The sequence below is a fragment of the Podarcis gaigeae genome (genome assembly GCF_964106915.1).
Source record: "Podarcis gaigeae genome assembly, chromosome: 1".
Classification (NCBI taxonomy): Eukaryota; Metazoa; Chordata; class Lepidosauria; order Squamata; family Lacertidae; genus Podarcis; species Podarcis gaigeae.
Window position 1 is genome coordinate 13,930,423 of NC_139678.1, and position 26,832 is coordinate 13,957,254.

The following is a 26,832-nucleotide window of genomic DNA, read 5'->3' on the forward strand; positions in this document are numbered from 1 at the left end:
TGGGGGGAGGGGGAGGGGGGTCAGTAGAATTACTAAGGGAAATCCTATTAAATTCCAAGCCTGTTTGGTTAAAGAGAGAGAGGAGAAGAAGAAGAAAAAGAAGAAGATAATTGCATATGCTGAAAAGGCTTCAAGGGACAGGGGTTATCATGTGAATAAATAATTTGGAAAGTTCCTGGAACTGGATGGGCAGGAGGGTCAGGGTGTACCTGGTAACTAACTGTTAACAATGGGTGTTCCTTTAAATGTCAATGCAGTGGATGGAAGGAAGATATCCTGGGAATGTCCTTTTCTCTCATTGATCTGGTTGTCAACATATAGCAGGAGTCAGGGAAAAAGAAAGGTTACCAAAGCAAAACATACACATGCACACAAGTTGTAATCCTCCTGTTCCTGCCACTTTTAAGGGCAAATTAAGTGGATATATGCTGAAGTCGGCAAAAAAAGAGAGAACAAAGATTTCCCCCTCCTTTCAAACATTCATTTATGCGTACACAGCAAAACATTTAAAGAAGACTTGTAAACAGCACGAAAAAGACAATTCTCTTTTTAGCATTTTTTCTTTCTTTCCTAAGGGAATAGTCCAATATAGGCAGAAAACAAGCACTGGGTTGTTATCAATGAAGTCAACGGGCCACTGGGCTATTCAGATGGGGCTCATCCACCTGGGAAGGTAGCCCATCTAAGAGAAAGAAAACTCTGATGCAAAAACCCCACGGCTTTCAGGGTTATCTTTGGAAGAAGAAAAGGCTAAGGTGTAAACCCTACACAAATCCGGAGTGGAGTCCCTAAGGCCTTGTACGCCTCCTTCAGGCAACTCCTGCAGCCAAACTGGTGTTCTTCATCCTTTGGACCACATCAGCAGCCCAGGACCTCCATACACACTGCCCAGGCATTCGACTTCAGTTCTGGAGGTGCACTCCATTCTCTCTCAAGACAAAGCAACAATAACTGGGAGATTCATGTCCACTGAGTCTAATGGGTCTACGATGAGTATTACTTAGTTGGATTCAACCCAAGGGGCCTTCAACAACCACCCAGAAAGCAGCGGTGGATGGGGGCAGCAGCAAAGAGGTCCAGGATTTAAGGCCCATTTCCTTTCCTTCCTGCTCTATGTCCCCACTTGAAATTGCCCACATTCTATCTAACCAATGGGCCACGCCGCCATAACATGTAGTAGTTACAGCCTTAGTTGAGAGTTAAAGGTGTTTTGTGGATTTAATTGCAACTGACAGATATATAACCCTTGCAAAATTGGTTTACTGTACGCAGTTCTCAGACGCCCCTCCATGTACTGCTTCTGATAGCATATGGCAAATTTATATGCAAAAATGGCTACGCTAGGAGAGACTATCAAACTCTCGTGGGAGAACGTCAAAGAAGCACTTTTATATTGTCGCCATTAGAAAGTGGCCTCTATTAAGCAAAAATTGATTCCCTGCTTCCCCAAAGGTGTGCACAAAACCATTTTATTTTATTTTATTTTCAAAGTAGGCACAGAATAGAAGAAAATATGTATTTTCTATACAATTTTCCACCTTTGGTTTCATTCATTGAACGTATTAGCTGGAGCGACTTCATCCTACTGTGCGCATTAATCATTCATATAGCTGCACAATGCACACAGGCTGTCTGGGGGCTGTTTTTTAGGATTGTTTTCTCTTGTTTTGCTTTACAACAATCCTATGAGGGAGATCACCACGAGTTTCCTTTTCCAGAGAGGGCTATGGAGGGTCTTCAGCATTCAAAGGAGGAGAGGGAGAGGTAGATGCCTTTGACCCAACCGTAGGCATGGACTGAATTTTTTTCCAAAGGAGAAAGATGATTTATATTGGAAGCTGCATTCCAGTCATTAGGAAACAAGCGGCAATAAAGATGACAAAATTAAGTAGCTATTTGTTATCCATCAAACAGCTATCATAAGGAGAAGTGATTAGGGCATACAAGCAGCTTAGGAAAAAGCCTACAGGATCAGTAAATCATGTTAGTGGGACTAGGCTATGGCTTGGGGAAATGAATAAGAAAACAAAAAAGACCAAATGTCATTTTAAGAAATGATAGAAGGCAAAACGCATGATTTTTCCAAGTACGTTGTTGGATGATTCAAGTTCTCTCTCTCATGCAATCATGGGCATGCGCGGGCATGCACACCCTTCAATTGTCTGACATCAAAGGATTCTGTCATTCCAACAATTGTTGTTTTCTTAAAAAAAAAAAACCTGACAGGAGCTTAGGAAAAAGACAGGCACTTACAGTTACTCTGGTAAGCGATGCTGCGCTACAAAGCGTGTACAGAATAGAACCCCAGGAAAAACAACATTTTTTCACAGGGGAGAAGGGAAGTTCCTTACTAATCTACATAGGTTGGGGGGGGCAGTCAAATTAGAATGCAATGCAGCAGCCGTTGCAAAAAGGATGTCTTTTTTTTTTTAATACCACAATCTGATAAATTATCTTAAGTAGCACATTAATGTCAGAAATTGAGCATAATCTAACTTCTTTTGGTAGCAGTATTAAATGGCTTTCAAACATCTTTCCTACTGGTCTGACATTAAATTTAATAGCACTCAAAGAGACGTGGGAAAAAAATGTTTCGGTTTTTCTTTTTTAAAAAAGGGGGGCCCAAACTACAGCACTATTGCCTCTTAACCAAGATCCTGTTGAAATGATGTGAATTCTGAGGTTATTGGCACTTCTAGGGAACAAGATAAGTAATTTGCTGTGTAACATTAATCAAATTAACAGGGCCATAAGCATTCCATGTTGTATGTGTGTGGCCTAGCACAGAGTTGCATCTCTCAAGCATGGCTAATAGACTTGGAACACAGGCTTATGCATTCATTTTCTCTCCCATATTTCCAGTACAAATGCATCCCTCACCTGAACACCATTTGGTGGACATTTGCATTGTGACATAAATTTAGGAAAACATGAGCTACGATGGCATCACTTGTTGACTTTGCCTGTAGATGGCTTCACAGGTGCTCAGCATGGTGCGAGACACTCCTCTGAGTTTGGTGACTTGGGATGTTTGTACTAGCAATGAAGGTGTCCTCTGAATATTCCCACTATCGGCTTAAATTATAGGTTCGGTGCAGATGTCAGTTTAACTGTAACGGGGCATCATCTTTGCAGCTACATGGTTAACCCTAACCAGGCAACGAAAGCCCACTTCTACTCTGGTTGCACAGAATGCCTGGTTTAGTGCAAATGTTACAGTAAACTATGGTTAGAGGCAAGAGGGTAAAGGTAGCAGAATTTATGCCAGAGAAGAAGAAGAAGAAGAAGAAGAAGAAGAAGAAGAAGAAGAGGAGGAGGAGGAGGAGGAGGAGGAGAGTGGAGCATTTGTCTGGAAACCTTGTGGTAGGGAACATTTTTTTACATGGGAGAGACTTGAGGGAAGATTGGGGAATCAGCAACTGGGGGTCTTTGGTGCCAAACACAGCCCCTTTAAGAGGATTATGGGGTCCCAAAGTAACCAGCCTAGAAGGTGTGGCATGACTGACAGCTGTGGCAATGGGGCTCACTGCCACGTCACCTTAAAGGTTGGGGCAGATTGAGAACCTAGACCTCTCAAAGTGGTCTTCCAGCAAATCTAGTTGCTGACGACGACACTAAATTAGCTCTTTCCAGCTCCATGATTCCATGAATTAATTCTGTCATAACCGTGCTTAAAATGTTAACACAAGTCGGTGCTCCTTTTTCAGCTCTCCAGAAACGAGCAGAGTTCTGAAGTTTAAAGCGGTAACCTTTTCTCTAGCTCAATCATAAGAGCCAGCTTTCATCTGACAAGGTAATTTAGAGATATATACACTGGGGAGAAATTCTTGCAAGTTGTAATATGTTTCTTTAGTTCTTGCGCTCCTTTATTAGGTTTTGGGTTTTTTTAAGGCACTATTTCACAAGGGGGGGGGAATCCAATGAATGACAGTAATCGAATCAATGGGGGCTTAATTTGCTAAAGAACAACACATGTTTAGATTCTACACTCTTAACAAAAGAATCCCTCAAGACTGGCTTTTCTGCATGTATGTTTATGTAGTCAAAAATAATCTGTCTGCAAAATCTCTAGCAAGGAACTGAATCTGTAGTGGTAGCCAACAAGCTGTGCAGTGCTATTCCTGATTTATGCCCTCTGGGCACGGATAGGATTGTTCCCAATGCCACGTCTGTCGGTGAAACCTGAAGTTGCCCGTGTAGGAAATCTACCTGGCTGTTAACAACACTGGTGAAAATCTTACACTAGTGGAAAACTGCTGATGTGAAGGAAATTCTGGATGTACCAAGGGGTCGGCCGGATTGGCCTCAACCAAGGACGTATGCCCAGGGGGCACACAAATCGTGCTTCTCCACTCTGGCTCAAAATGGATAGGAGACAACCTGCCCATCCACACACTCCCCAGGCAGCTGTTACACTGCTCTGGGTGGCCAACATCTCCTTGCCAATGGCACAAGGGATGGTGGAGGGGTAACAGCTCCTTGCCAATGGAACAAGGGATTGGGGGGGGGGGGGGCACAGATACAACTTCTTGTCCAGAAGGGAACAGGGAATGCCAATATGTCTCCTTGCCAAGGTGAAGGAATGGGTTTCTGTGCAGTCAGTTTGAAACTGACCCAAAATCCCTATTTTTCCTCCTCCAAGGGAGCATTTCTAAAATGCTCTAACTTGAGCTCTTGAGCCAAAACCCAGCTGCATAAACAAGTGCTCAAAGCTTTCTCCTTTATCAGTCTGTGACAGCAATGAGTGGCCTTGCCAGTTCCAGTAGAGCAGGGATGACGCGTCTGGGTCTTATCTTACATTCTGACCACAAAAGACGCACAGACCTTGTCTGACAAGAGACCCGGGAAAGGCGCCAGGGGTTGGTGACCTCCTGCCCCAAGATAAGAGTATAGGAACAGGAACAACATTTTATGGTCAGGAGTGCCGGAACAGGAATAACTGTTTAAGGTCATGGATGTCAACTTACATGTATAAGCTGACGTGCTTGAATTCCTGGGGAAGGGGGGAGAGGGTGCCTGGATGATATACTGCATGAAAATTCTCATTTCTTTGGACATGCTGTGGACTGACCACACAAGTGCCTTCTGCTATCCGGAAAGCAGAATAAACTCTTTCTCTGAATCAACCTCGGTGTCATTTGACTTCCTTCCTCCCTCCCGGGAGCAACGCAGACCCCACCAGTCGGTGAAGTCTAATAAGGCTACAAAGGGAGCCTAGTGATGCCTCCAGATATAGTTCTAGGCATGAAATGGGAAAAGCAGAATCTAAGTGCAGGTCCTGTGTCTGTGCAGCAGTCAGTCCTACTGTTGATGATGCCGTAACATTACGTGTTCAAAATAAGTGGTCCAAAACAGAGAGTCCAATATTACTGTCTCCCCCTCAAACCCATAGACAAAGCAGAGGATAGGATTGTAACTAGCTTACTGCAGCACAGCCCCAGAAATATCCATGTGCAGGATGGGATCACACCATTTAGGAGCAAAGAAATAGGAGCTTGCTGGTGGAAACTTTGGTGTGGGGTGCTTAACCTATAGGGGTGGGTGTACTTTGCACAGACAACAAAGACTCATCAGCCAGGAGAACCAAAAATATATAAAGGGAATAGCACTTGAGATCTCAGCCTTGCCTCAATACTTTAGATATCAGCATGAACCAACTCCTCTTCTTCTAATGAAGCTGCAAGGCCAAGGCACTCCAAGTAAGCAAAAGAGAGAGGCTCACCAGGGAGAGGAGCCCATCCCTCAAAGCATGATTCCTGAACATCCTTCATTTCTTCCCTATAAATGCTGCAAGGAAGGAGAGGGATGTGTAGAGCTACTCACAAACACCAGCGGCCACAGAAATGTGCCCTACCACCTCCTCACTGCAGTTAAGACAAAAAAATACTGTAAAATTCTAAATATGTTTCAAGTATAGGGAAATAAGCCAATGTTAATATTCTCTGCTGTTCTCCAGAACCCTAAAGAGCCATCCACATTTTGCACCGTTAGTTTGGCCCTGGCCATATTATCTTTCTTTTTCACTAGAATGACTTTATCATATACAGTGTGATGCAGAATATCAAAGGAATTAAAGCTTCTTGACCTCAGTTCCAATTTGTATGATCACTCAGTGGGGATTTCCTTGAAGCTCTACTTGGTACTTTAGTACCTCCCTGAAATGGAAATCGGCAGTAACCTGTATAATTATGCATTCCAAAGCTACTTCGTGTTCTTTCTAAACCTTGGGAGAGTGAATTAAACACTCCAAGATTTCAGCTGCAAAAACACGGCACTCATTAAGAAACTTCATTTTGCGATTCCATTCTTGGGCCCAAATTCCGTGTTGAATTTTGAGGACCTAGGAGCGCTCCTGCAAGTCTCTTCCATATCAAAAACACAAAGCATGGGACCATAGTATCACAGAGCTGGGATAAATCCAGTGGATCACCGGATCAAATCCCCACAGTCATGGGCCTCAGATGTGGTGTGGCTAGCAAACTCTTCATTCCTGAGCACCACTTTGAAGGTGGTGTATTGCATTATTATTACTATTATTATTACTATTATTATTATTATGCAGTATATCAAATTTATGAAATAAGTAAATAATAAACGTTGCTGCCATAAGAGCAGCTAAACATCTCTGGGAACCTTGCCATACCTGGTATTAGTCACCCCTGTTAGATTAATTTCCCTGGAAATGTTTCTTCCTTCCTTAAATTAAGATTGTGCAGGGTTCTCCTTACTGATACAGTCCAATGATCCATTTAACCTGCCATTTTGCCTCTCGCAGTAGACAAGCCAAAATGCTTCAATGAGCGCTTAGTAGGGCGTCATTTTTCTTCTACCCAAAATGGCAGAGTGTCCTTCTGTTGGGCAGAAGGAACCAATGGGCTGCTGGAGAAACTTCTAGTACCACCAGCAAACCTTTCTGCTGTTGTTCAAAAGAAAGAAAAACTTAAGGAAACCCACTGCTACAGGCTCCTTAAAAAGCCAGGCTTCAGCTGCCTCCCCTCCACCTCTCCCCATCAGATCGGTGAAAGAAGCTGGACCTAAAGCTTTGGATCAGTTCTAGTATCCTATAGTGGCATAAAGGGAACTTCCACACAACCTGTTAATTATTGAGCATTCATTCTGATTTGTTCGTAGGGACGTCAGATGATGTTGCGTTAAAATAAATGCTCTCTCACATTTTCCAGTGTATTTTCTTGTCATTTCCCTTACTGAAAGAAGCCTGTTGCAGCTTCGTTGTGAAAGACCTTCCAATCAACTGCAATAGCACAACCTGATTTAGTCAGCGTATGACTGACGTCATTGTATGTGATTTGGAGCTGTCTATATGTCTAAACCACTGAGCCTCTTCGGCTTGCCAATCGGAAGGTCAGCGGTTCAAATCCCCACGACAGGGTGAGCTCCCATTGCTTGGTCTGAACTCCTGCCAACCTAGCAGTTGGAAAGCACGCCAGTGCAAGTAGACAAATAGGTACCGCTCCGGCAGAAAGGTAAATGGCATTTCCGTGCGCTGCTCTGGTTTCAGTATTCTGTTGCGCCAGAAGCAGCTTAGTCATGCTGGCCACATGACCCAGAAAAACTGTCTGCGGACAAACGCCGGCCCCCTCGGCCTATAAAGCGAGATGAGCGCCACAACCCCAGTCGTCTGCGACTTGACTTAACGGTCAGGGGTCCTTTACCTTTACCTTTTATACATTTAAAGCACATTTAAAGCACATGACCACCCCCACCCCTCAAAGAATCCTGGGAATTACAGTTTCTCTCAAGCAGGGTTATAATTCCCAGCACCCATAAAAACTACAGTTCCCAAGATTCTTTGGGGGACTGACCTCTGAAGCAGTCTGTTCCACTGCTGGACACTCACACCAGAAAAGCTATCTGAAAATCCTGCCCACCCACCCAAAAAAAGAGAAAATCTCTGCAGCATGCAGTTCGGTTTGGTACAGTCGTACCTCGGAAGTCGAACGCCTTGTGCCTCAAACGTTTTGGCTCCTGAACGCCGCAAACCCAGAAGTGAGTGTTCCGGTTTGTGAATGTTCTTTGGAACTCGAACATCTGACGCGGGTTACGCGGGTTTCGATCGGCTGCAGGAGCTTCCTGCAGTCGATCGGAAGCTGCGCCTTGGTTTCCAAACATTTTGGAAGTCGAATGGACTTCCAGAACAGATTCCATTCGACTTCCGAGGTACGACTGTACAAAGATTTGACAACTGCAAATCGAAACCTGTCCACTGTGATCTGAATTCAAGCATCCCACAGCTTGTTCATCCTTGTCCAATGGTTGCAAGGACTTGATGTATCAGATCAGCCTCCTAAGGGACAGAAAAATCATTGCTATCCAGTTTTGATTCCAGATACATTTTGAGTTTTTTACGATTCCTGTTGGGTTTTAAATGCTAATGAAGGAGTAACAAAGCGATGGAGAGATTCAAATACCTTCCCAATCCCTGGGTTTTCTTTGACTTTCGACACAGCTCTTAAAAGGCATGGCGGTGCAGGAGGAGGACACATCTGCAGAATGCCACTAAAATTAGTGGCGTAGATGGAGAATTCATGGGAGTGCAGCAATGGGGCATGATGCTTCTTTCTCTTCGAGGACAGGTTAAGTTTCTGGGCGGCTCTGAACAAAGTAATATTGAAGAAAGAAAGAAAAAAAAGGACAGTGTTATTATCTAGGAGGAGCAATTTAGGCCAGTAAACCAGATGTTCAGTGCCATCGCTGCCTGTTGAACAAATCAAGCCATTTCTTTTTGCAATCAGATTTCATGAGAACCTTTCGCCAGGAGATTAATAGAAGGAAACAGGGGCCAAAATATGGCTGGCATGACATTTGTGCAATTTCTCTCTCCAGTAGAGTTTCAATTATATCCTTTAAAAAAAAAGACTTTTGGCAAGAGCTAAGAAGAAGAATCAAAGGTTGCCAAAGCCTCACGTCATTAAATGCTGAAATCATCCCCTTGTCACTCGCAGGCCCAGATGGACTTTGCCACTGCTATGTTCACTAAGAAGTTATATTTTGTACCTAACAATTGAAGAGACAAAAGGGAAATGACTTCTGGCTATGGTTTACACAGGAGTTATATTTTGTACTTAACAAGGTAAGAGACAAAGTGGCTTCTGGCTATAGCATAAGCCAGTTGGGTTGTGAGCCCCAATAGAGGGGATGGGGAGAGACAGTTGCATTTTCAAGCACACAAAAAATGAGAATTCAGTTTGGTTCTTTGAGAACAGAAAATGGATCAAATTCAATGTCCCTAATTTTTCATGTGCAGGTAACATTTCTGCATGGAGTAGCATTTGGTCATGAGAGTTCCAACCTATAGTCTGATCTGGTTGAGCACAGACTATAGCTTTACATCCGCATTGAGAATTTGGCCTACAATGTGTAGAATGCCTATTTTGCTTTGATGGAGCAGAACATAATCTCCAGATACAGAATCTCAAGCTGGGACCAATTGTTATGTGATTCCTCCCCTCCTAGAACTGTCTCCCACTACCAGCAATTATGAGGGAGGCAATACAGCAAGAACAACTCCATTAGCTTTGGCCGAGGCAAGATGATATTCGGCTTCTCCCCTCTCACACCTTTTTCCCTCAGAGGCCATTTTACCTGATCCCAACAATAATCATGAAAGGATCTGCATTTGTATTTGCTACCTTTCCTGCTCCCTTTTATATTGTATGTAAGGTATACAAATACTTGGGAATAAATGCCTTGGAAGAAAGGTATCGTGTAACTGGATAAAGCAAAAAACAGTGCGATCCTACACATGCCTATTAAGAAAAGAACAATGGACTTACAAGAAAGTGTGTACAGAGTTGTATAAGTAAGGAAGACATGCATGAACATCACCAAGGTTGACTCTCATTCGTCCAAAATTAAGAGAAATATTTGCCCACTAGAAAAATGGCAGAATCTGAAGCAACATCTAGTAACAAACGTAAGGCTGAAAGGCAGCGTGAACCAAGGGGCCACAGAAAACTGTTCCATCTTAAAAGCACAATTTAATTTACATAATGTTTACATAAATGTGATTGACAACTGACATGAGGATGTCTTGCAATTCAAGGACATTACTGCTGCATTTTTGGTCCTCATACTTAAGTTTATTCTCTACGGCCAAACATCCACGTCTCAAAACGTTCCCGGGTTTATAAACGACACTTCCCATATTTTTGATTAATAGGGAATATTATGCATATTCTAGCTTCCATTATGTGCTATAACATGGAAATAACAAACAGGGGGGAAATAGCTCTGGTGAATACTTTCAAAGCTCTATGAAGGGATGTACATGGAATCATGATAGATTAATGATTGTTTCAATACAGTCTGCAAATGGAGTCCCCTTGGGAGAAATATATAAAAGAGGATGCCAAGATTGAATTTACACATCCAATGTTTATTCAGACACCCAGGCTGAGTGTTAATAGCCAGATACGTTTAGCATACACAAGGGGATCGGCGAATGAAAAATGTAGGTCAAGTATGCTGTAAAGGTGTAAGTTCTGCCATAAAAGCCAAGGCCACAAACCAAGTTAGCCGTGCTCAGATGCACTGAAATCAACGGACTTAAACACATCTGACTGTGTGGGATTACGGCGTAACTTTTTAAAATAAAAAGGGCCAAAGCTGCCCACTGGAACTGGTAGGGTAAAAGCCAAGAATTCTAGCCAACGACAGGCAGAGCCCAATAATTCTAGGTATTCCTCCATCCTCCTCTCTGCCAAGTTCTACAAAGACGAAACAGAGGCTAAAGAGGAGGAAACTGACAGCCAGGTCTGCCTCCTGGACTGGCTGCATGAGAAGGCAGGATGTCTAGGGTTAAACCATGTCTAGGATGTCTAGGGAAAGACGTCAGTTTCAGCAACTGATTTTCATGGAGGAAGACCACCAGGAATGAGTTGCTCTGCTCATTAGGCCTGACGCTCAACCAAGTCTGTGGAGATCGTGTTTTTGCTAATAAAGAGTTAACTCCATCTTTGAACTGTGCAATTACTGATCGGCACACTGCTGTGACATTCTGGCATGTTGAGAGAAGGAGGGGAAAACTTCTTCCTATCCACTTTCTCTGCATCATGCATAATTTTATGCGCCCCTTATCCTATTGCCCATTCCAGCTCGCCTTTCCCTGAACTAAAAAGCCTTCGAACGATTTTAGGGAAAAGCTGAAGCAGCTGCTAGAGAGGGTCATTAACAATAAGAAAGGCCAAATGCAATGCTAATTTTACTTCACGTGGATCTTTAAAATATATACCAGACATTACAGTGCCCTCAGAGCACCCATTTGTACATGAAAGCATTTGGAAGAGCATCATCTGCCTTCTTAGTCACTTCTGAAGAGTATTAGCAGTATTGTTGGCACCGACAATTTCCAGCAGCAGATTCAGTGCATGAAAAGAAAGGGAGTCCTGGCTGAAAACAAGATGGAGGACTTAGATGCATGGAATGCAATGATCAAAAAGGCAAGGATTACCCACTTACCCATCAGATCTTGGAATGACCACAAGAGAGCCTAGACTATTTATACATTAAATGCAAGACAGCTGCTCCCGCAGCATCTTTTGAGTTTCTGAGCCACTGGGCCAATGTCAAGAGGCAGAGCCGCAGTTTGCACCACACATGATGCCTCTTGCAGCAAAAAAATGAGCAGCTGCTACCTTGGTGGCCTTCCTTGGAGGAATTAATAAAGCTACGCTGTAACCAAAACTGGCATGGAACCGCGCCTGAAACAGCAACCGAGAGAGCAAGCAATTTTAATTCCCAGAGTGCTCACCGATTCCAGAACATGCTTAGCAGTTCGCCCATATGGTGGAAGGGGGTAGCGCTTAGCCCCATGACAAAAGTAAGTGAAATCTGTTTTGTTTTCCCATCAAATGCCTTGGATGTCGACAGAGGTAGGTCATACCAACTTGTAGCAGAATTGCACTTTGGGTGAAACCCAATGGCAATTCTAGGAGAAAACGAGAAGATGTTCGGAAAGCTTCTTCCAAATCATTGTTCTGTTTAGGCGCTGGACTTTTCTGTGACTGCAGCCAGCTGTGCCACGCCAAGTATCTGCCACAAAAAGAACGTTGCTTTGTCTAGGTGCAGCAATTTGTGCATATGGTGGGCATGGCGATCTGACAAGGAAAGCCTGCACTGGAAAGTTTCAATGAATACCATTTACGTAGTAAAGAGGTTCAGTGGTAAAACACGTGTTTTCCATGTAAAAGTTCCCAGTACAATCCTTGCCATCCACAGTTAAGGTGTGGAAACCCTGAAGTTCTACCTGCCACTCAGTATAAGACAAAGCTGAGCTATATGGACTAATGGTCTGGTTTCAAATAAGGCAGCCTTCTACATAAAACAGAAAGAGTAAGGCTGCATGCCTTTCTTTAAAGCACCTTTCCCCCTCCTCCCCAAAAAAGGAATCCTGGGAAATGTGGTTTGTTAACAGCAACCCTCTTGGGGGTAAACTACAGCTCCCAAGAGTCTTTGGAGTGTGTGTGCTTTGAATATATGATGTGTACACAGCCTAAAATCTAACACAATTACGAGGACAAATGAGCGATAACATGGTTTCCATTTACCTTCTTCAAGCTCATCACTGACATATTTCAAAAGAAAGATGCTGCGGTAGGTTTCTAGCTCATGCACGTGACATAAATTAGTTCTCTCCTCCTGTTCAATCCCTAGCATAATTCCCAGACACAATCTGCAAGGCCGAGAAATGAAGGGATGCAGAAGTCGAGGAGGACAACGATGTGATGGAAGGACATGTTTGATTCCAGGTGAGGAAGCTCCTCAAATTCTGACTACGGTTAAGACGCACGCACTATTCCTTTCCTTGTGCTTATCTAGCCTTCTAAAAGGACTCCAGAAAAAGAAGCCAAGGCACAGACTTTCAACAGCTTTCCCAATTAAGGCTTCTGAAATGCCGCTGTATATTATTTTCCCCTCCGACTGTGAGATCTACTGTCTGCATTTTGCTTAACTTTTCATCTTTAATAGAAGTTGTCTTTTAAGATGCTCCAGAGAGTTCTTTGCTCATAGCTAGGTGTCACAGCAGAAAATAAAAAATGAATATATGGCACAAGGAGGAGCACTCAAATATCAAGTGACAAGGGACAGGCCTCTAACCCGCTCTTTCCTCTGCACAATTTACAGATTGCTCAGTTGGCTGCTGCACATGGAAGGCGAAGCAAAGCACACAGGGAGCCGGAGAAGACCAATTAACTAATGGCCTGCATCTGGAGAACAAAATGAAAGAGGAGGTGACAAACCCAGACACAGAAAGAAGTTCACTCTGGCCTGGTTTGCACGTAATAGAAAACCATGGTCTAAAACACATCATGGTTTACCCAGTAACTTTATTGCAAATGATTAGCATGCTGGTCCATGCTGCTCACTTACTCCTTACTCCTCCTTTCATGCAGTATAAGAAACAAACTAGGGTATGTGCTTAGCCTATACATTTGGGTTTGCTTCCTCTCTCATCCAGCACCTGGAGGGGACACTGGAATGAATGGGCAATGGGCAACAGCATGCTGCTCAGTCATGATAAGCCATGCTTTGTTTTAGACAATGGCTTTGTGTTACATAGGGACGCGGGTGGCGCTGTGGGTTAAACCACAGGACTTGCCGATTAGTAGGTCGGCGGTTCAAATCCCCGCGATGGGGTGAACTCCCGTTGCTCGGTCCCTGCTCCTGCCAACCTAGCAGTTCGAAAGCACATCAAAGTGCAAGTAGATAAATAGGTACCGCTCCGGCAGGAAGGTAAACGGCATTTCCGTGCGCTGCTCTGGTTCGCCAGAAGTGGCTTAGTCATGCTGGCCACATGACCCGGAAGCTGTACGCCGGCTCCCTCGGCCACTAAAGCGAGATGAGCGCTGCAACCCCAGAGTCAGCCATGACTGGACCTAATGTTCAGGGGTCCCTTTACCTTTACCTTTGTGTTACATGCTGTCATGGAAGGGGAGTCAGCTTCACCTGCTGAACAGCAGCCTGAAGAGGGAGAAGACGGAGTGACTCCACCTGCAGCTGATCAGTCTTCAAGGACTCAGAGAAGGTGCTGATACGAACCTGCGGGCTTCAGCCTTCTTAAGGCAGGGCTTCCAGCCTCACTCAGAAGCTGGAAACAATGCTTATCAGGCCTGGTCTGACCTTGCTGCTTCTTGCTCCTCTTGTCCTTTGATCATCAGATTCCCTGACCCCTGGACTGTCTAACCATGTTGCCTGACCCTAGGACTGGACCTGACTTTGGATACAGACTCTGCCAATAGGCAGGTACACCCCAGAGACTCTGTTGCTTGGCTGGGTTCCCATTCCACTGAGTTCGCTCGTCATTACTCAGCACGAGACTATGACACATGCCAAAAATGATTGCTGAAATGTGTCTCTGAGCCTGATCTACAAGCTCCAGAACAGGGGTAAGTAAAGTTAAGGTAAAGTAAAGGTAAGGCTGTTTGTTTGTTTGTTTGTTTGTTTGTTTGTTTGTTTGTTTACTGGATGCTAATGAGCCAGGCACTCAGAGGGGCATTTGCACACTTAGAACTGAGGACGCAGAGTGATATTAGCTCAGTGCCAGAAGACATACACTGAATGAACAAGGAACCGAGTTCAATTCCTAGTATTGCCTCTTTAAAGGATCTGAAAGCAGATGATGGAAAATAACTTTCCCAGTCTCAGACCCTGGAGAGCTGAGGCCTTTCAGTATGGACAATACAGTGGTACCTCGGGTTACATACACTTCAGGTTACAGACTCTGCTAACCCAGAAATATTACCTCGGGTTAAGAACTTTGCTTCAGGATGAGAACAGAAATTGTGCTCCGGCGGCGCGGCAGCAGCAGCAGGAGGCCCCATTAGCTAAAGTGGTGCTTTAGGCTAAGAACAGTTTCAGGTTAAGAACGGACCTCCAGAACAAATTAAGTACTTAACCCGAGGTACCACTGTACTGAGCTAGACAGGAAAATAATCTCACCAGATATAAGGCAGCTTCCTACGAATAGTGCACATTTAAGGACACAGCCTAGAAATTTGTTTACAGTACCTGGACTGAGATCACAGTCATCTCTCACTACTGGTTTTCCCCTAAGCTCTCTTTATTTCACCAGCTTCATTTAGGCGTGGGTGTGGAACAATTTTGCGGTTGCCATTGTTGAAGGATTAGGCGTCGATAACCTTTGCTGATCTGCTGCACGTCACCCAGAGATCAGCCTTCTGTCCATCCCACCCCAAATAAAGTCACAGATGCCACCATTGAGGAATAGAGTAAAAGAATGCCAGCCACCAAGCGTTCCTTGAAATCTGCCTGCAGATAAGACAGATACAACCTTCACAGAGCAGTGGGGAAAGTCGAGAAGCATCCTAGGTTCATTGAATACAGGTAGCGTTTTTTTTCCTGATTCTAGGTTTGTGGGGTGGGTTGCGGGGTGGACAGAATTACTTCTGCAAGTCTCAGGAAAACGTCAGGTATGGCTAGTAGTGATAAGCTAGCATCTGTGACATTAACTAAGAGGATCATACAAACACATAGCAATCTCTAGAGCAGTTTGGCAACCATTTTTTTAATTTAAAAAATTCCACTTTTTTTTAACATAAGGTGATAGAATTTAAGGGAAAGTAAACACGCACAGGATGCTCTAAACTTCCTTTTAAAAGCAGGCAACCTAACTGAAACACTGAGGAATGAGACTGAAGGCTGATCTGGCTGACATGGAAATTATGACGCCTCTAGGAAGGCTGACTCACGAGAAGGAGCTGCTGTGACTTTTCTTCAAATATTTTGTCTGTTTTCATTACAGATGTATGCATCTGCCTATTTCCATTCCATGTCAGTTTCATATGCACCTAAATCATAGGTCCATTTGGTTCAATTTTTTTGGTGAATTTAAAAACACACATTAAAAATGTGAATTTAAATAGTACACACTTCCTACAAATACAATTGTAGAGTTAGAAGGGACCCCAAGGGTCATTTAATCCAACCGTCTGCAATGCAGGAATCTCAACATGCAGTTCCCCATCCAATTTGAAACCACACCATCCCCTGCTTAGCTTTGCAAATGTGCTAGCAAGTTTTATAGCTGCACCACTAGGAGGAAAGTGGTGCAGCACACTCCTAGTGGTGCAGCAATAAAACTGCTAGCACATTTCCATAGCTAAGCAGGGTAAAGTTATTCCCCTAAAATACACCCACACCCAGCCATGCTGCAAACACGGTGACCTACAACTAAATGGGGAACCACGAGAAACACAGCAAAAGCTTTCTACCTTCTCTTTAAGTTTGCACAACAAATCTGTACCTGAAAGATTGGGGGGAGGGGACCTGTGTACTCTTATACAGAAGACTGTTCCCTCACCACAAGACAAACCCCCAAAGAAAAAGCCCATGTAGTTTAATCTTTAGATAAGCAGAACTGTCAACATCTAGCCTTACAGTCTCTGTCAGTTCCTGATCTGTGTAGGGAACACTTAATGAGGTATTGAAAATGCAGTTACTGCAAAGTCAACAATGTTTACACACCCTACTGAATGAACAAGCCATGCCAGAGCAGGCAAAAGCGCCTCAATTGAAGCATGCTACTTCTGGACCCAAAAAAGCAGGGAAGTTGCATCTTTTTTTTAATGTGCCACTTGTTTCCCTAACAACCGGCAGAACAACTTGAACCTAGTTCTTACTTCCACCAAGAAATCTGTTTTTCGAACTGGAGTCCCAAAGGAACAAACAGTAAGTGGATGACATGCAGGCATGGCCAAACTTGGTCCTGCAGCAGTTTTGGGACTACAACTCCCATCATCCCTAGCTAACAGGGCCAGTGGTCAGGGATGATGTGAACTGTAGTCCCAAAACAGCTGGAGGACCAAGTTTGGCCATGCCTGCTAGAGGTATGAGTGAGCAATCATGGGGTTCCCACTTACAAGTTTTCCAGCTGTTGGTCACATGCTCCAAGCCCTACCCATTTGTGGGTGGAGCTTGGGACCAATGAATGACAGCCACATTGCAGGTTCCAGTGGAGGTCCTTAATATTATCACACCCTTGCCCTTCAGCTCAAAGGATGATAAGGTGAGGGTGGGGGAATTCAGCTCCTATGCTAATGGAAGCCCCAGCAGCCTTCATTTTTCCACGGGAATGCAAGGGAAGAATTAAGTTGTTTGTATTTTTTTCTTATACAGGGCCTACTGGAGAAGTAATACTTTGGCCAGAGCATCTCGAATGTCAACTTGAGAGCAACACCATTCAGCCACAATTCCTAGAGTGTAGATTTGGGGAACTGTCCGGTAAAGTAGAGCTAATGCTTGAGAGACAGACAGACAGACAGACAGACAGACAGACAGACAGACTGACTGACTAGGAAAGGGGTATTGAGTGGACTACAGTCCTTCCCTAAAGTAAAGAGCATCCTTACTTCAGCTCTCTCTGTATGTATTTTTGTTGTTTTAAGTGACCGCAAAGCGACGGAACAACAGCAACAGTTGCATTACCAACAATTTTCTAACAAAGTCAACTCTATAAGCAGAGCACTTGACATTTTGGCCCACAATACCACACTGAAGAGGAAAACCACTTCTAACAGAAACTTTACTGGCAGTTCCAATTACTTGTCCTACAAAGTCACTGCTTTACATTACGGCTCACAGAAAGGCATACGCAGCAGGACAAGAGACCAAAATGGCATTTTGATTGACATCTGATGTTGACTGAAGGCCACTTCTCACCCTGCATTTCAAAAGCAAAGAACTCTCCTCCCTTTCTTTGGAGAGAAAGAAGAAAAAGAAAAACATGCAAAGTATTTTGTTTGAGTAATACATTTATCTGGCCCCCAGCCAGACCCGTGAACTTCAAAACTGCAGAGAAGTTTTGGCAGTTGATGGTTCTGGCTGGGAGCCAGATGTGCATATTCTCCCCCATTCCAGAAAGACATTTGCATGCTTTTTGAAAGACATAAGCTTTATCCTGTGTATTTAAATGGTAACACGAGACATAGACCTCATTCCTCCCAGATGCAATGAGGAAAATCAAGGTCTTCTGAGACCAAGATTTGGAGAATAACCAGACTTAATAAATCACAATGAAACTATTAAATTCTATCCCATTTGCCTTCGCTTTTATTCCAAAAAGCAAAAAAGTAAATAAATAAAAATGCTGGTCTATTATATTCCTGTGTGCTCCATCTACATTCAGTTCATTTCAAGAGTGATGTTTCTGCAATAACCGTGCAAATTTGCAGATTGTCAGTGTGATCGATGGGTGCAAGAAGAGTTCTTGTTTGGGACTTTAAAACAAACAAACCAAGAGGAGCATAATAACTGCTTTGCTGGATTAGACCAAGGTCCATCCGATGTCCAGCATCTGTTGTCCAGATGCTAGTGAGTGCTCAGAAGCAAGACAGGAAATGGAGATGGATGTGCAATCTCTTTAACATCCAAATGGACTAAAAACATAAAGCCAAATGGTGCAGAATGTGACTGGGAAGGAGCTGCATTGCAAAATTGGACCAGATCACATACCCCAACAGGCGCAAAAGGCACTCAAGTCTACAACTATATTCAATATGGTAAGTATAAGAGCAATGATATAGCAGTGCTTTCAGGGGAGGGACGATTACATTTTAAAAGATAAAATCTATTGCACAGCAAGTGCTTAAGAAGTGCAATAACCACAATGGAAACACTATCTTTTGGAAAGATGAGTCCACTATGCCCCTGCAAAACGCACTTTCGGATACTAAATTCAGAAAATGTACTGGCACAGTTTGGTGCACCGTGTGGCAAGAAAATGCCGAGAAATATGGGCTTTAAAGTTTTATTTGAATAAACTCATGCTTTGAATACAGGAGATAACATTTCAGGTGATTGTGGGCCTTTTCTGAAAGCTGGAATTTACTGGGGCCAGGGGATGTTGAATTATATCTGATCTGGCTATCCCATCTTTGCAGATTTTTTGAGTCCCAAAATGCATCACACATTACATTATATGCAGGGGAACAAGTCTGCATGGGACCAGTACCCCACCATATACATGGACTTTCTGGGTGGGTATTGTAATTACCAGAGCTAACTTTGAAAGCAATCTGGGTTACCACTACTATATGGTTGACATCCTTTCTCTATGATTAATCAGATCCACTTTCTTGGAAGTTAGTCCCATTGATCTCGGTGGGACTTACTTCTGAGCATACGATTGCTCTGCCAGACACACATGAGCAAGTCACACAAACACACACAGAGAGAGCACATCAGTGGACAAACCCTCAAGCTTTATTGGGCTATGCCTGGGAGTCTTCAATCATAACACTGGCATTTTCTGGACCAACAGCCAAATGGCTTACTCAAGGGGATACTTAAATTATTCTCAGATTTATAGGTTTTAATGGGCACTGACAGAAATAAACAATGCATTTCAAATCATGGCTGTGCTGGCGTGCCAGGTGACAACAGAGTTTTCTCTAAATTATATGTTGTGATGTAGTAGTTTCTAAGCACAAAGGGAACAACAAAAGCTTCTAGAGCCTCTATCCCATCAAGAGCCTTCCATTTACACAACTTCAGCTCCAATAGTTTCAATGGGACTTAGACATGACCAATTTACACAGGATTGCTCCTGACCTCCTAAGCAACTGGAGACAAAAGCAATATTAAAAGTAAAGCTCAGAGTGTTTAAAAACCGAATTCTCCACCCAAAATTATTCACATTGTCATTTTTCCCCCATGACGACCTACATGAATACTCTTTAATGGCACCAACTCTTCTGAGAACAACATGGCAATATGTTGATAGTTCTGGAAGAACCCATGGGAAATTAGGGGTGCCTAAAAACCAAAGTCGACATTATAAGGTAAACACAGAGTTATCAACCCTGGATGGCGGATGTTCAACTCTTTCTCCAGCTACCAATTATCTCCTTCAAATACACCTCTGACCATTTTTTACTTCACTGCCCCTTGAGGCTATGTGCCCAAACCTTAATTAGTCCAAAGATGGGGGCCTGCATTGAGCACCCAGTAGAAGATCAAATATGAGGTTCATTAGATGTCCCATCAGATGTCAAAGCGATAAACAACTACCTGACATTCAGAAGACATCTTAAGGCAGCCCTGTTCAGGGAAGTTTTTAATGGGTGTCATTTTAGTGTATTTTTGGTCTCTGTGGAAGCCGCCCAGAGCGGTTGAGGAAACCCAGCCAGATGGGTGGGGTACAAATAATAAATTATTATTATATTATTATTATTCAGAACACCCATTTGCCAAGGCAGCATCTAAATGTCAGTGAAATCAATGGGATTTACAGTTCACCCTCTATACCAGCGTGAAGAGCTGAAGCCAGAGTAGAAGGAAGTGTGCTGAGAAATACAGACTTCCTCAAAGTTAGTGCTGGTTCTAGGTTTTGGAACCTGAAGATGCCCTTAGTGGGGCCTGAATGGACCTTGCTTCCACCTTCAGCTAACCACTCGTTTGCCCTCTCCCTCTATGTCCAACCTATACGCCTGTCCAAATAGAGAGAAGGCAAATGGGTGCTGCTGCTCACTCTATTCCCCCTTGTTAAATCCACACCACGCATTTAAAGCACTTTTATACCAAATTTAAGTTATGAAGAATCCTGGGAAGTGTAGTTTGTGAATGGTGCTGGGAACTGTAGGTGTGTGAGGTCAGCAGCCATAACAAAGTATAATTTTTAGGATTCTCTGTTAAAATTGCAGAATATAGCTTTGAATGTCTGGTGCAGGCGTGACTGCAAAGAGAAGCCACAGCAAGGAAGAGGAGGAGCAGCAACAGTGAGGCAAAGAGGCTCTAGAGAAGAAGAAGAAAAATTTGGACTTGATATCCCGCCTTTCACTTCCCTTAAGGGGTCTCAAAGCAACTAACAATCTCCTTTCCCTTCCTCCCCCACAACAAACACTCTGCGAGGTGAGGCTGAAAGACTTCAGAGCAGGGTGACCCGGTTCACCAGATTATGAGTCCACCGCTCTTAACCACTACACCATGCTGGCTCCCTGAGGCTGATGGCAGGGCCATTCCGGAGATGGAGAAGATACCCAGCAATTCTAACATAGGGAGCCAGTGTTGTACAGTGGGAACAGTGCTAGATTTGGACCGGGGAGACCCAGGTTCAAATATCCGCTCAGCCATGAAGCTCACTGGGTGACCTGGGTCCACCACACCCACCCACACAAACATACTCAGCCTAACCTACCTTACAGGGTTGTTGTGAGGATAAAATGGAGGTGGTGAAGGGAACCAGTACGCTGCCTTGAGCTCCTTGCAAGGAGAAATGGTAAGAAATGTACTTAACCCAATAAAATAGCAAATATCCCTGATGCCAACCCTACTGATAATGAACCAATACGTTCGATGAAGTGCTTATGAGCACCTAAGTAGCTATCTGGAGCCCGGCCATGAAGTCTAAAGTATTGGGTGCATTTATTTGTAAGTGCCAAGGGTGATTAATAACAGCAATAACAACAGGAGAGAGGCAAGGCTGCCGGAGTCCCACATGGAGAGCGCATGGGACAAAGGCAGTCGACGGCGGCACTGAAACCACGCTCCTTTTTAATCCTGTTGCTGTTATGAATTATAACGTGGGAGACGGACATAAAGTATGTTATTACAGCATCATCTGTAATGCAAAGATTAACATCTCTCCTGCAAACAGCACCCAGGGGCAAGGAAACAAAGTCGGAGCCACTGAAGAACCAGACCAGCCTGCAGGCTCTACAAGTGTGTGTATATATGATGAATGCCGAAACGCTTTCTATCATTCAGCAGTAAGAAACAAATATATACCTATCTATTCACAATGAGCAGCAGTCGGGGTTTTATCGCTCAGTCTGTCAAGGCTGTCAGCCCCAGAGAGGCATTACAATAGTTAAATATCTAATGGTACCGAAGAGCAGGAATGTCACCAATAAAGAGAGAGAGAGAGAAAGAGAGAGAGAGAGAGAGAGACGAAACAGGTGCACGCTGTCAAATTACCGCCCGCTTGGAAAGTCACGATTATCGCTTTAACTATGGAATGCTACAGTCCCCAGTGAAGCAAAGACAACTCCCCCCCCCCCAACCCGAACACAACAGCTGGTGCTCCCAGACCTGGAGGGGAGGGGGCGGGCAGGCGGGGAGATATCGAGATCGGTGCATGTAATGAAGGAACGAGGTTAAAGACGGGGGAATGTCAAAGGAGAAAGTGGGGGAAAGCTGGCTGTAGGGTTTTTGTTTGTTTTTTTGAGGTCACACCCAAACGTCGGTGGAGCGCAGAATAACAAAGAGCGAAAAATAAAAAAATGGAAGGCGCAAGAGAACCTCTGGAGATGAGTTACGGGAGCTGAGGTAGGGGCTCGGGGAGAGAGCTGGCGCTTCAGATTTTCAGGGTGGTAGCCATGGGGGGCAAGTGATGGTATGGCTTCATCACTAGCCTCCTCTCTAAAATTTCAGTTTTCTTGAATCTTGTCTCCCATTCAGGTGTGTCCAGTCTCCCACAGCAGAGTCCAGGAAGGACCAGCCACGCTGCAGCTGCAGAAGGAAAGGAGGAGTTGCGACCCAAGAGATTGTACAGCACACCTGGAATGGGACTGACTAAACCAGGAGAGCATTTCTCATGCCTGTTTTATCATCCGGCAAAGGCACGAGATTTACAGTTTGATGATTGGTTTTTAACGTCTACCAATATTTCCCCAACAAATATTCTATATCATTTTACGTAAACCACTTACAAGTTTGTATGTCTATTAAGTGGCACATAACTCCTATAATTAGGACGCGGGTGGCGCTGTGGGTAAAACCTCAGCGCCTAGGACTTGCCGATCGCATGGTCGGCGGTTCGAATCCCCGCGGCAGGGTGCGCTCCCGTCGTTCGGTCCCAGCGCCTGCCAACCTAGCAGTTCGAAAGCAGCCTTAAGTGCAAGTAGATAAATAGGGACCGCTTACCAGCGGGAAGGTAAACGGCGTTCTGTGTGCTGCGCTGGCTCACCAGATGCAGCTTGTCACGCTGGCCACGTGACCCGGAAGTGTCTGCAGACAGCGCTGGCTCCCGGCCTCTAGAGTGAGATGAGCGCACAACCCTAGAGTCTGGCAAGACTGGCCCGTACGGGCAGGGATACCTTTACCTTTTTAGCTCCTATAATTGGGACCTGCTTGAGGCCATCTGGGTGAGAACAGGACTCTGGACTAGTTGGGCCACTGGCAAGATCCAGCAGGCTCTTAGAATCATGGAACTGTAGAGCTGGAAGGATTCCCAGGGATCATCTAGTCCAACCCCTTGCAATGCAAGAACCCTGCCCACAGCCATCCCTGGTTGGGCTTGAACCGCCAACCTTCTGGTTAACAGTCAGATGCACTAGCCCATGGTGCCACTGGTGGCTTCTAACATTCTTAATAAATGAATAAATAAAAATGCATACAAGCAAATCTCTAGCCCAATAATTTGAATTAAGTAGTACTGTAAATAATTTTTGAGCAGAAGAAGGGGGAAAGTTGGAGGGGGAGTCCTATCTAAAGGGGGCCACCCAAACAGGCCAGTGAAGACGTATTATGCCAAGGCGCCACAGAAGGTTAACTATCGCGAGGAGAAAACAGAAAACCAGGGCGCAGGGGGCTGCACTGACAAGAATCTGAGCAGAAGCACTCAGCGCGGCAACATTTTGTTGCACTTACCATAGTCTGCTGCCTACTATCCTTGGCAGATGCTGATCAAAGACTTTTTCCAAACAGTGTTTTTACCAAAGCCATTTCCCTTCTCCAGGGAAATGGAGCTGCGGGCTGGACACGATCCCACCCCTCACACAGGGGTGTGGCTAGCCCCCACATCACAGGGAGTCCCCTCCGCGCCCTAGGCCAACCAATCCAGTCAGCCAGGGGGGGTGGCGCGCAGCATTCAAGCAGCCCGCAGGCGGGAATTTGCCCCTTTTTTCTGATTCCCGCTCACACAGTTCTCCCACCCTCCCTCCCTAAGATTAGGCTCTTAATCCTTTGACCTTGCTATGGACCTCGGTTGGTCGCCTGTTGAAGGTGCCTGGTAGAATTTTTTTTTCCACTTGGCAAATTGGCACCAGCCATTTGGTTTTTCTCCTACCTCGTAGCAAATCATCACAACTTTGTAAGGTTTGGCAATAAGGCATTGGAGTATTCGGCTGGAGGTGAGGGGAGGTAGTGGCCATCACCTATCCCTCGTATTTCAAGGGTATTCTGTTAAAGGAATCCAGGGGGGAATTGGTGTCAAATATCTTTATTCCAACACAGGGGGCGGGTTCAGGGCCTTGCCATTCAGTTTCACATTAGGCAAGTGGGGTAAAACTACTCCTACATCTGAGTGTAAGTCGGGTGACCACATTTTTTTTAAAAGGACACTGCGCAAAGAAAAGCAGCATATGAAGCAACAAGAACGCTTCTCTCTAGTTGGACTAGCTTTCCGCAGGCAGGGAGTTACCGAGAAAGGGGAACATTTTCCCTTATGTGATCTAAAGTGGAAAAGTCCCTGGAGGGTTGTATCACTTCATTCTCCTAAATGTGCAGATCCTGCCCCTGAAGACATTTCAGTTTCCATCCTGTTCCCTTTGGTTTCTATCCTGCCGGTGTTTAATAAAAACTAAGTATTACTTCACTTGCCTTAAGGACCTGTACAAATTAGGACTGCCACCTTTTGTTTTTAAGAAAACACAGCAGCCCTGCCCTTGATGGATGATTGACACAGTGGCAGTCTCAGAAGAGCACCTGGGCTGTAGCACTGGGTTCGCGTTGCACTGCAAAGGGTGCCTGTGTGTGTGTGTGTGTGCGCGCGCCTTTGGCTTAGTCTGGGATTAGCTTTTCGCTGAGATAGGCAAGCGCCCACAGCGCAGCTAATAGAATAGGCTTCCAACCGCATTATTGCGGATTCACAGAAAGAAAAGGAGAAATACTTGTGCAACTGAGCCTGTTGCGCAGAATGGAGAGGGAAGCATAATAACAATTATCGGCAACGACGGTCTGGGCATTGGAGAAAAGAAAAAAGGCAGACTCTTGCATGCCCAGAAGTCCTGAAACACTGTCAAAAGTATTATGCCTCTGAACACCAGTTGCAGGGAATCGCTCAAGTCCTGTTGATGGCTACCCACAGACACTTGGCTGGGCACTGTGAGAACAGGATTCTGGGCTGTATGGACCACCTGCTTGACCCAGCAGCTTTCTTCTTATGCCATTACTGAAGAGGAATGGCTGGAAGTGGTGGTGGTGTTTTACTCCCTTGTGAAGCAGACTTCAAATCTTTCCATTTTACAGGCGGAGAGGGTGATAGTGGCACAACTCACTCATTTACAACTCTGGTTGGCTGCTGAAACTCAGCCTCCCAGTTCCAGTGCACATTCATTTCTTGCATTTTCCTTCCTTGTCCAAACCTTCCTTCCTTTCTTTTCTCCTGTCGCCACACGTGCACATACCCCTCCCAGTGCTCTCTTTCCCAGTCTCCTAACTGCAGCCACCAGCCGCCCATTTGCACACCTTCCTGCATCCAGATTGATCTCATTCTCTTACGCCGATAGCCCCCCTGATCCCATTGGCTCCACATGCCCCCTTGTTAACCCCCATCTCCAGTTTTGGATTGACTCTCCCATTCATTGCTGCAAGCCCCCCTCCTGGCTGTTCTTTTCTGTTCCGATGCCATTTGCTCTGGTCTGAAATTGCCTGCTTCTCCCGTCCCTCCCTCCTGCCTGATCCCTCAGTCCCCCTCCTGATATTCAGTCTATTAACCTCCCTGACTTCTCCGTGGCTGTCAGCCTTCACAATCCCTCCCTTTCCCCGACTGCCATCTGCAAACATGTTCAACCAGAGCCCTCCCACTCCTGAACGCCTCCTGCAGGTTCTCTCCCCACCTAATCTCCCTTTTCTCCTCCACTACCACTGTGCCTTTGACCGGTTATTATTATACATATCCTCTTTTATTTGATTCGCCTACCCTCAGAATATAAACTCTTCCTAGCAGGGAGTTCGTCTCCACTACATTCATAAAGCACTGTGGAAAATGTGCAAAGCTGCATTAGAGAGGTTAAATCGCTTTTCCAAGACTCGTTGCTGACTTCCAAGTTAGGCTCAAAAAGCTTATTCAGATTAAGCACAGTTCTTCTCTCCCCAACAAGTGCTAACATAAAGCAGAATACAAGCCAGGCAAACATCATTCTGTTTGCTGTTCATTAGAGAGAAACGCCACTTGAGTGCCACAGCAACGAAGAAAACAAGGGCCATGCACAGTGAAAGGAGACGGCAATTTCCAAACAATCATACTGCCTTGGCTAGCTGCTCTCCGTCATTCCAAGGTGCCAATGAACCAGACTGTGCATGCAACCCAAGAGTGACCACACTTTTAAAGGCCTCAATGCATCAATGTGAAGTCCAAGAAGAACCGCTAAGATCTTATACACACAATTGGGAGCAACACTCTGAACCCCCCAAGGGATTTAATGCGATAGTGCAAGAGGTCTTGGGCAGCATGTCTCAGATCATAAGGTACAACTGCTTAGGAAGGGCTCCAACACATGAGGAGGAGGTGACAGAGGAGGGGAATGAATGGCAGGAACCTGGGTTGGAGGAGAGGTGGTCTCCCTCCTCCCCCCCCCCATCAGTCACTTTGGGAGGGGGAACAGGGATGTCAGTTCTTAACCCCCTCCCCCATAAACCTTCCTGTACAGTGGAGAGTCTTGGTAAAGACGTGGGAGAGCCTGAAGCAGCCAGAAGAGAAGACAGAACAGGAGGTAGCAGCGACTGAACAGGAGCCCAAACAGGAGGGCGCAATCTTGTCACCTGGAACCAGGTGCTGCCTTCACAGATGGGAGCAGACCCACTCACCCCGACAGAGCACATGTTTGCAATCCCCACATTCCTGCAATGTGAGTG

The 26,832-nt window shown here is 44.9% G+C and overlaps 1 protein-coding gene across 2 annotated transcripts in view; it reads right to left on the reverse strand.

The window, feature by feature from the left end:
- KIF26A (kinesin family member 26A) overlaps nucleotides 1-26,832 on the reverse strand; it is a 156,050-nt gene that overhangs the window by 27,472 nt on the left and 101,746 nt on the right. For both annotated transcript variants that reach the window (XM_083730385.1, XM_083730386.1), the window contains exon 5: nucleotides 8,430-8,613. In XM_083730385.1, coding sequence (XP_083586511.1) covers nucleotides 8,430-8,613 — 184 coding nt within the window. The remainder of the gene's footprint in view (nucleotides 1-8,429; nucleotides 8,614-26,832) is intronic.